The sequence below is a fragment of the Musa acuminata genome, chromosome BXJ3-9 (genome assembly GCF_036884655.1).
Source record: "Musa acuminata AAA Group cultivar baxijiao chromosome BXJ3-9, Cavendish_Baxijiao_AAA, whole genome shotgun sequence".
NCBI classification, from domain to species: Eukaryota; Viridiplantae; Streptophyta; class Magnoliopsida; order Zingiberales; family Musaceae; genus Musa; species Musa acuminata.
The window spans coordinates 46,297,619-46,307,752 of NC_088357.1; the positions used below are offsets into that span (position 1 = coordinate 46,297,619).

The following is a 10,134-nucleotide window of genomic DNA, read 5'->3' on the forward strand; positions in this document are numbered from 1 at the left end:
TCAATTATAATATATTTATAATATTTTTTAAAATATTATAAACCTATTCGAGAGTATTATAACTAACACGAAAGTCTATTTCTTCTTAATCGTAAATTAATAAGAATACATATTTAAATTTTTATTTTTATTAGGTTTTGAGTCCATTTGTTTCACACAGTTTTTGTATAGTCTTACAATATTTTGGTGGAGGTATCAAAAATACTATAAATCTATTTATAATATATATTTAAATATTATAAGAGTATTATACCCGAAAGTCTATTTCTTCTTAATCGTAAATTAATAAGAATACATATTTAAAATTTTATTTTTATATATGAGTTGATTTTTATTAGGTTTTGAGTCCATTTGTTTTACAGAGTTTTTGTATAGTCTTACAATATTTTGATGGAGGTATCAAAAATACTATAAATCTATTCAATAAAAACAATGTAACTAAAGTCTTATATGGAGGATTGGAGTCAGTTCACCCTATGGACTGGTTTAGAAAAACTATGTTGGGTCATGTTAGTGGTAATTCGATGATTATAAAAAGATAGAAACACCCATTGAGAAATATGAAAAATAAGCATCTTACAGGGAAAAAAAAAATCCGAAAAGATTGATTTTTCTAGGAATTCACTCATTCAATCATAAAAACTAACGATATTAATAAGAGACAGCATAGAAATGAGACTTCTCCATGATCAGTCTACCATGGTAAGTCCTTTTAACTCCTGATAGTGTGCGCATTGAAAGAGGACGAGATGGCAATGAGAAAGGCCAAGCAGTTGGGTAGAGGACAATGAGAAATGTCATAACACTGAGTCAAGTGAACCGAGGATATCATAGAACATAGATTTTGCCGACAGCAACTGTAGAATTCACAATGACTTTGGACCTTTCAGGTTTGAAATTTCATACAGTCCATCTACTGGTAGAAACTTATTGTTCGATGGAGGAGACAATACCAGTGATTTAAGGCCTTCATCAAGTCAGAAGATACATCATAAATTTGTCATCACAATTCCTAGAGGAGTATGTTGTTGTCGAACATTGGCATCCATCAATCATAGGATTACAAGACAAGAAATGCAGATTTATAATCTATATTTGTATGCTTAAAGCCTCCAATCAACCCTCAACTTCCAAGCTGTTGGGCAATTAACCCCATGCTGACATCGGGTTCCCCAATCCGCAATTTGCCATGTTTATCTTGGGGTACTGTTGGTTTTAAATTCTTTGCATGACTTTGATTGCTCGGCACAATGTTTTGTTGCATGAACTCTAACACGTTCACCATTGAAGTGGAGGTACTTCCATTTGTTCTTGTATTTTTTTAATAACAGATCCGGTTTATCCTCTTGGCCCAATATCGTAAATGCTCTTCCTATCCTCGAAACAGTATCTTCATCAGGAGTCACTCCTAATTCCTCCATGTCCGCAAAAACCTGAAATTAGCAACCAGAAAATATCAAACCTTAAGCTGTGAAAACTTAACAAACCCTGCTTGGAGTAAAAGGACCACAGAGTCTTTAACGAGCTTCAATAGTTATCAAAAATGTTGAGTTGCAGCCAAAAAAAGAAAAAAGATATTTTTGAAGGTCATATTGTGCAACTTCACTGCCGTCCATCAAACAAATGATCATAAAAGCTAGCTGAAAAACAATATTTGCAGCAAAGAATGGAACAATTGGCTATTTTTACAAAGTTACAAATGAAAATGTTGCTTACCTCCAAAATCTTCTCAGGGTGGCGATGATGGTCATACAAAGAAATAATCCTTGAAAACAACTTTTTGGATACTGAACGAGTATGAGTTTGTAGAATGACATTCCAAAAGGATTCAGCTTCATCCACCCTTCCATCCATATCAAATGCCAGAAGTAATGTGTCATATGTTCCCATTGTAAGTACTTGGCCTTTGCTTAACATCCACTTGGTAACCTGATTTGAGAACAGACCAGCCAATATCATAATTTTTAATATGCCATTTCGTTAGAGGTCAAAGAGTATGAATTATGAAACTTATCTTATTCACTATAGCTACCATATAAAAGTCCGCAGTGACCAACATGATGTTTAATTGAAAATCTAGAAAAAATCAGGCCATACAAAAGGAAAAAAAAGGAAACAACTTAGAGAGAAGAAAGCAAAAAAGAAGAAAAAGAGGGGTGGAGATTGTTCCTCTCGTATCCTGATACAAACAAGAAAATCTTTCAATGGTGCGAGCCCAAAGAATTTAGATGGTGGTGGCGGAATCAAAAGAAATCCCATACTTTTGATCCAACAGATCCCCATTTTTTTGGACATTTTTAAGGAATGATAGACCAGAAGGATCTTTAAAATAATCCAGTTAGGGAATCCAAAAAGAAATTGTTCGTGTTGAAACTGCTAAAGCTTGTTGTAAAACTTTGTTGGATTTCATGTGCACCTTAGGAAGAATTAAACCTAACAAGCTGAAATCTCGCTGATCAAGTTCCATATTTAGATAAGCTACATTTGATGTAATTACTTCTATCAAGTTTGAAAACCATAAATGACTGCAATAAGTTAAGGTAGAAAAACATCAGTAAGCCAAACCTGAATTATTCGGAGCCACTTCCTTCGTTTTCGCAGAATTTCCAATGCTTTTGCTGCAGCAATAACAGGGAATTCAGTTTCCCAAGCAGTCCACTTGTCCAATGCACCATAAATGACTTCTTTCTCATTAGAAAGTTTCTCAACCTGTAAAATATGGTCAATGAGCTAATTTTTAAATCTTCCTCCCCACGTCTCTCTCCCTCCACAACAGTACCATGATATGTTCCAACATATGATGCATCGGTATGCAGGAACAAAACGGATCCCTACCAGTCTGACCATGGACCAGCACTGGTCCGATACCCAAAATTGAAAACTTTATAAAAAAACCTCAATCAAATGTGCCAAATACAAAAGACAAACCTCAAAAACCGATGATCTTAACCCTAAAGTTCCAGATCCATAAAGAGTAGATCATGTTTCTACCATTTCATATTCAACAAAAACTGAAGAAAAAGAGAAAATAAGATAAATCAGTGAGGAAAATGAGGAAGAGAGTGGGAACCAACATTTCATTTAGAAATAAAAAATCCAAGATTTAAAAGCTTTAGTTACTAATTTGTTTCCATTTGAGTAGGCTGGTTTGATGTTCTTAAGACAGATGGTAAAATAAAAAAATCAATTAGATTTAAGATAAAGGTTTTAGGAGGGAAAGAGTTAGATGAAAGAACGCTTACTTAGAAAATATTAGAAAGGACATGGATACGATAGACATTGGATAATAACATATGGCAAGCGACATTGCTAAGCATCGAACAAGGACCCAAGTAGACAGTCCCATGTAGCTAGTTGGAAAATTAAATAAATAGCATAAAACATCAATATGGGGACAAATCCATCTTTAACATGTTCAAAGGATGTATAAGCCGAAGACTACATGGGCACCCAATATTTAATTAAGTATGTAATTACAATTATGGCATTCATATATGGTGCCATAGAACATAATACCATGCGCCTATGAGAAACTAAGGCAACAAGCATCTGAAAAAGCTATCACATTATGTTTCCTAGTATAATAAAACAATGTAGGGATGAAGGAAGCTATTTCATAACGTTGATGGCGTAGAAATATACACCAGAGTTTGGCCTCCATAAAACAATTGGATATAAACTTGGTTCCAGTTATCAAATGTTTTCAGCTAGTGTAGCAACAACACCAGCAATTTTGGAAAAATGTAAGTAGATTACAACACCCATGACTTTGTTTTGAAATGATTGACCAACACTTTTCACTGATTGATTATTGAAATGTTCACATAAGAAAAGATATAAACCGAAATAATAATGCAAATATTACAATAAAACCTTATAATAAAATACCATAACCTTTAACTGCCTAAAATATCAAAGCAAAAGTAAATGTAATATAGGTTACACCTGAAGAGGCAATATCTTACAGTACGGACAAGATTGAGAGCTTTTTGTCCAGATCCAGTTGAATCTCTCTTCATCCACAAATGGTGCTCCCTTTTGCTGGCCTTCATCAATTTTCTGTAAGCCATGTCAGTGTAAAATATTATAGTAGATTCAACGAATACGTTCTTAGAGGAACCATTTCAAGAGAACTTCTGCCTACTATAATCTAACAAATAAAGAAACCTCCCTAGCTACATAAATATGATTTGCAGCACAAAGTTGATTTCAATCAAAGATTAAAGCTTGATATAGAAAACACGGCATATAAATCTGAGAAGGAAACGGCACTATACAACGACGGATCTCTTTTGGAGCACTGCACGAACCGGCTCACTCTAATCTGCAAAGAAGGGAACAAACCCCCGAATTGATTGGACTCTGAAGCAGAAGAATTACTAACTTGCAACCGCTAATTCGCATGTGGATGACCGACCTTTGAGGCAGGAATGAAGGTGAGGGAAGGGAGGCCTCTCAAGTCTGTCAGACGGCATAAATCGCAGAGGGGAGGGACTTCTCCTAAACCCCAAGCACATCTCGCCATGGGTGTGTAATCGATTGGGAAGAAGCAACGATGAAGGGAACAATAGAAGGCAACACTGCCGAAGCCTCGCCTTCTCCGGCGGCGCGCGGGTGCCTTTTCGTACCTCCACAGCGCCGGAACGACGCGGAATCAGATAGAAGGGGTCGACGGGGAGACTGAGAGAAAGAAATAAAACACGGCTCCTGACACGACAAGATGACGTGGCACACTTCAAACGAGCGGGAGAAGTGCGATTGGGCCGGTGTACCCAGAGTCGTAAGGTAAGTGGCGCTCAACGTTGCCAAACGAGCCGGGTCAGGCTCAATACAATGCAACATAAGAAACGGACCAAACAATTCATAGGATAAGAAGCAAATCAAAACACGAATTAAACAAAACAAAATTCTATGTTAAATTATTCTATTTTTAATAATTTTTTTTCTAAATTTCTTTATGTAATGAGAGTTGATTTGAATATTCAATATAATCATTCTTCTTTAAACTCATTTGCGAGACTCATTTTCACGTGAGTACATTATGTTTTTATTTATGAAAGAAGTATTAATGATAATATTTTTATTATGATAAAATAGTAAACAATAAAAACGTTGAAATTGGTAATTACACGGGCGTCGTTTTTTGTACGGACAAGTATGGTTGCCAATGGGTCCCACGTGGACGCCACAACAATGACAACGCAGATAGGGGAGCAGTTAAGCAAAGGGCCTCCGGTAGTAGTAAATGGGGCTTTATGCCCAATGGGCCAATTCCAGAGCAAGCCCAAGCCAGGCGAAGATTAAGAGGAGGGGCAACGCATGCCCGTCTCTTTCTATAAAAGGGGCGCTCGGCTCTGTTCTGGAAACCCTACCTCACTCGGATCGCCGTCTCTTTTCTCGCGTGCGCACTAAGCAGCGGCGGCGGTTTTGATGGCAACCGTGGAGAATGCCGTGGCCAAGACCGTGAAGGACGTCTCACCCCACGAGTTCGTCAAGGCGTACTCCGCCCATCTCAAGAGATCCGGCAAGGTTCGATCCATCTTCTCCTCTTAAACAAAAAAAATCCAATTAAATAAGTGGTTTAGGAGATGTATATGTCCTGGGGGATGCTTCTGGTAAAGCATAGTGAATTTCTCGAGCATCAGGGTTTCTTAGGATCAGAGTGTACCAATCAGACACTTATTGACAGTAAACGGTATCTTAGGTAGAGCGATCTTGTAGTAACTCTATGCACTCTGTTTCTGATTGACTGCAACTGGTTACCCGCCTTCTCTTGTTTTGAGCTTTAGTTTCATGTTGTACTTGAATGATAGTAGAGGCAATCGAAGCTAATGACACTCGTAGGCACAATTTGCCACATTGAATTTTCCAATAAATATCATGTATATTATATTGGTCACTTATTTCCAAATAAAGAAAGTTTTGTCGTTATAAATTCTATTTCCAAGTAGTAATTGTTTAGGCTAAAAGATAGGAGGAATTATTATCTATGTTTACACCTTGTATCTTGCAGAATATTTGACTTGGATTCATCATCTTGTACTATCCTCATCTTTTGAGTGTAGGGTGAAACATTTTTTTTGGGTGAATAAGTTTCCTTTTTGTGCTTCCTTAGTAAAGAAATGTACCTCCTTTTCTCATTAACCTTTATTTCCTCCCTTTTATGTGGTTATATGTTTAAGGCCATCGAGTATATGTCATGTTGATATATTGAGTAAGAAATGCTTGAGTTTGCAGTATCTATCAATGATGTACCATGGTCTTTCTGAATCTTGTAGAGTGTGCTATTAGCTGTTTGGTAATGATGATGTGATGAAGCAATATGAAGTTTGTTATTTTTAGTAGTTCCTAGCCAAGTAGGAAATTGGAAGTTTGTTTGTAATTTTAAGATCTAGATTTTGCAGTATCTATCAACGGTGTACCATGGTCTTTCTGAACCTTGTAGAGTGTGCTATTAGCCGTATAGTAATGATGTACCCAAGAAAATAGGACAAAATGTGATGAAGCAATATGAAGTTTGTTATTTTTAGTAGTTGCTCACCAAGTAGGAAATTGGAAGCTTGCTTGTAATTTTAAGATATAGTTCTAGATTTGCCCTGACCATGCTTGAGCTATGAATTGTTTGCATGTTTAAACTCTTTCCCTTTTGCATAGAACTAAGATTTCTTTGGAGCATGATGAGGCAAGTAAACATCTGAAAATAGCAGCTACAATACTGTTTAGAAGGAAGATGAAATTGGACATCTTAGAATGCTTGTTTTTATCTCATGTCATGTTCTATAAAAGTAATATGTTGAAGAGTAGCTCCCGCTCTCGAGGTGCATGACCACAATTTTCTTTGTGAGATTGATAGAAGAATAAGGAAACTTTGTAAATTGTGGTTTTGTTTGGATTCTATTTAAATGATCCAACTAAGTTTAGGATGACAATAGTGGGTGTTAAAAGGTATGCTGATAAGAAAGGCAAAGTGTAGTTTCTATGAAAATTATAAGATATAGGATTCAATTAGTTCTCTTTTGCGTCGCTTTTTATTCTCCTTTTTACCCATAACAAGGCAAAGATCTAATGATGATTTGTCAAGGCATCTAATAAAATATAAAACTTGCTTGGCTATATGGTGCGTGATTATCCCAAAATTGGTTGTGTTAGGTGCATTTCTATGGCTTGCCAATGATATCGTTTATTAATCTTTTATATACTCTTGTTATCGGTGGTTGTGTGCATAGCTGGCCCAGCCAGTGGCTTGAACCAGTTGCAGCTGCTTAGGTAATTAATTAGTGAAGGGTGTAAGACAAGTCCTACATCTTTTTGCAATTATTATGGACTTACCCCTTTGTTTTATATTGAGATCCCAGAAACTCTTATACTAGTAATGTTCTATTAGTTTTTTTACCAGATGCATTTGATTTTGGGGTTTTCAAGTGAATTTTCTGCCATTGTTAGTTAGATTGAGTTTTGAGTAATTCTAAAATAATCAATTGTGCCAAAGTCAAGTTTTTGGACGAATCACGCGTGTTGATATCGGTTGTCCTTGCATGCTTTGTGTAAGCGGAAACTTTTATTTTCTTACACTTTGGGTCAACACTTCTTCAACATTGTTCTGATTCTACTTGTCTCACCACTTCAATGGATAGATGGAGCTTCCTGAGTGGACAGACATTGTGAAGACTGGAAGGTTTAAGGAACTTGCTCCTTATGACCCTGATTGGTACTACATCAGAGCTGGTAATATCACACATGATAATTTTGTCATTCAAAGTAGTGGCCACCATTGTGATGAGTAGTTTGGCGCATCATTTCTCATATGGTTCTAATGTATCCATTTAATTACTGTTGCAGCTTCAATGGCTAGAAAAATATACTTGAGGCAGGGAATTGGTGTAGGTGGCTTTCAGAAGATTTATGGAGGCCGCAAGAGGAATGGAAGTCGCCCACCACATTTCTGTAAGAGCAGTGGGGCAATTGCTCGCCACATTTTGCAGCAGTTGGAAACAATGAATATCATCGAAATCAACCCAAAAGGGTAAGCATTTCATTCATCTATTGTTCTCACCTCTGACTGGAGTTGCTGGTTCCTTTGATCATGCACTTTTTTGTTATTTATCAAGATGATATTTTCTTGAATATCAGTATGTAGCCGGTAAGTGAAAGATGAAAACATGTTTAGTTTGATCTTACGTCATGGTATTTCGATGAAATTGAATTCTTATTTAGACTACTTGTCATGTCTCGATACATACTTTTGCTTTCTTATATTACCAGCAGCTGATAGTTGCAGCATTTGTAACGTGGTGTCTGGACCCCTTACTCTTCTTTAAGGACATTTCAGTTTAACTTCAAGAAAATGATGATGTGATGTAACAGCCTGCTTAGTTAAACCTCGTAAAATAGGGTTCGTTGCTTCATTTGTTTCAGCCACAGTTTTTTTATATGACATCAATGCTAATTTGATCACTTTCATCTGTTTCAGCCACACTTTTTTTATATGACATCAATGCTAATTTGATCACTTTTTCTTAAGCAGAGGAAGGAAAATCACTTCTCAAGGACAGCGGGATCTTGATCAAGTCGCAGGGCGGGTATCGGTGCTTCCCTGATCGTGTTCTGATTCCATCGCATCAATTCAGAGACATTTTGTTCAGATCCTCAGCAGCAGAGTTACTTTGGTGAAAAGTTGGATGTATTATTTTGAGCATGCTACATGATTTGTTTTCTTATATTAGCCACCAATCTTACAATCTAAGATAAATGTAGGTTTCACTTCAATGGTGTCGGTTTGCCTCATTGCTTAGAAACCCTTTTGCTGCAACTAATATAAGTTTTGACCTAATTGTTGGTGCCATAGTGGATGCTTTTTATGCAACAGCTGCAGTCTTCATCTGGAGAGGAAGGTTGCGATATCAAACTATAGATGATCTCGATTTTGGCACTTGTTGAGGCAATGGGAATGAGCTTCGAAATCCCTCCTATCAGGTTGGATTTGATCGATCTTTGCCTATGTTGAGGCACGAGTTAATTACATATTATCTATCTCATCTCACTTATTGGCATCTCAATTTTTAAATTTTAAAAAAAATTATATTAAATTTTTTATAGTTGTCGAGATAAAATATTTAATTTTATTTATCATAACATATTTAATTTTATTGATGGAAGTATGAAAATAATAGTTTAAAAGTAATTTTAATATTCTAATTGATGGTAATAGATTATATGATAAAGATTGTTCGGTAATTAGGTAAATGAAATTAGATATTTTATTTTTATAATTATAAAAATTTTAATATAATTTTTTATAAAAATTTTAATATAAATTTTATAAGTGCAGCACTCATAGTTTCACGACTGTGATGATCAAATCCGAGTGTCTAAACCCACTGTGAATCCAAAAGTTACTTTACTGGCCAACTTTACGGTTTGTTTCTACCCTGACTCGGCTCTCCATTACGAGAGTCACACATTTCACTATCGTCTCCCCTTCGAGGCATAGTCTCTGCCTTTACGGAGCCACGAGACTCATCTCCCCATGAGGTTAGTTGGACCCCATGACCATATACTCCACGAATAAATCAAGTTTAGACAAAAGACGAGGTTTCTGGTCCTTCGAAATATACATGGAGGAGTAGCTGCATGCATGGCTCCTTGGGGAAGCACAGCACAGAGTTACCACAAACATCTCCACACCTTCCTCCCTTGCCTGCATTTACTAAGGTGACCATATCGTTCATGGGTCTCTTGCCTTTCGTTTAAACTCCACCGCCTTCTTTTTCCCTCTTCCCCATCTTTCCTACGCTTCTCTTGTATAGCTCAGCATCTCTCTTTCTTCATGCACTCCTGCCATCGAGAGAGCCATGAAGCTTCCTTGCTTTCCCTACGTCACGCTCTGGGCTCTCATCTTGGTTGCCTTCTTCCTCTCACCAGCGTCAGGTACTCGTCCCCCCAAGGAGGCCAACTTCTGCGACCGAGTTGTGAGCTCTTCCTCTTCAGCGCACAGGCTGCCGTCTCGGTGCATTCAGTCTACGCCATCGCCGCCGGCAGTCGGGGAGGATATCGATCCAAGATACGGCGTCGAGAAGTGGCTTGTGCCGGCGGGGCCGAATCCTCTTCACCACTGAGCTCTTGCCCCGGCTGCGG

At 37.2% G+C, this 10,134-nt stretch overlaps 2 protein-coding genes across 2 annotated transcripts; one reads left to right on the plus strand and one right to left on the minus strand.

Moving 5' to 3' along the window:
- Nucleotides 1-938: 938 nt before the first annotated feature.
- Nucleotides 939-4,663, minus strand: LOC135648842 (pentatricopeptide repeat-containing protein At4g18975, chloroplastic-like). Its single transcript, XM_065166816.1, has 6 exons — nt 4,418-4,663; nt 4,278-4,324; nt 3,966-4,059; nt 2,566-2,709; nt 1,717-1,929; nt 939-1,433 (listed from the first exon to the last, which is right to left on the minus strand). The coding sequence occupies exons 1-6, from the start codon at nt 4,523-4,525 to the stop codon at nt 1,194-1,196; spliced, it is 846 nt and encodes a 281-aa protein (XP_065022888.1). The 5' UTR covers nt 4,526-4,663; the 3' UTR covers nt 939-1,193.
- A 689-nt stretch (nt 4,664-5,352) lies between these two features.
- Nucleotides 5,353-8,830, plus strand: LOC103999141 (small ribosomal subunit protein eS19z). Its single transcript, XM_009420800.3, has 4 exons — nt 5,353-5,529; nt 7,635-7,725; nt 7,840-8,023; nt 8,525-8,830. Exons 1-4 carry the CDS (start codon nt 5,431-5,433, stop codon nt 8,595-8,597), a joined length of 447 nt encoding a protein of 148 aa, XP_009419075.1. The 5' UTR covers nt 5,353-5,430; the 3' UTR covers nt 8,598-8,830.
- The last annotated feature ends 1,304 nt before the right edge of the window (nt 8,831-10,134 follow it).

What these genes read in the sequence shown, in the direction of transcription:
- LOC135648842 (XM_065166816.1), bottom strand. Translation starts at nt 4,525, where the DNA reads ATGGCGAGATGTGCTTGGGGTTTAGGAGAAGTCCCTCCCCTCTGCGAT. An exon ending in CTCTCAATCTTGTCCGTACT is followed by an intron (nt 2,710 to 3,965) that starts GTAAGATATTGC and finishes CATATTTTACAG; the next exon opens with GTTGAGAAACTTTCTAATGA. An exon ending in ACCCTGAGAAGATTTTGGAG is followed by an intron (nt 1,434 to 1,716) that starts GTAAGCAACATT and finishes TGCTAATTTCAG; the next exon opens with GTTTTTGCGGACATGGAGGA.
- LOC103999141 (XM_009420800.3), top strand. Translation starts at nt 5,431, where the DNA reads ATGGCAACCGTGGAGAATGCCGTGGCCAAGACCGTGAAGGACGTCTCA. An exon ending in ATCTCAAGAGATCCGGCAAG is followed by an intron (nt 5,530 to 7,634) that starts GTTCGATCCATC and finishes TTCAATGGATAG; the next exon opens with ATGGAGCTTCCTGAGTGGAC. An exon ending in TTGGTACTACATCAGAGCTG is followed by an intron (nt 7,726 to 7,839) that starts GTAATATCACAC and finishes TTACTGTTGCAG; the next exon opens with CTTCAATGGCTAGAAAAATA.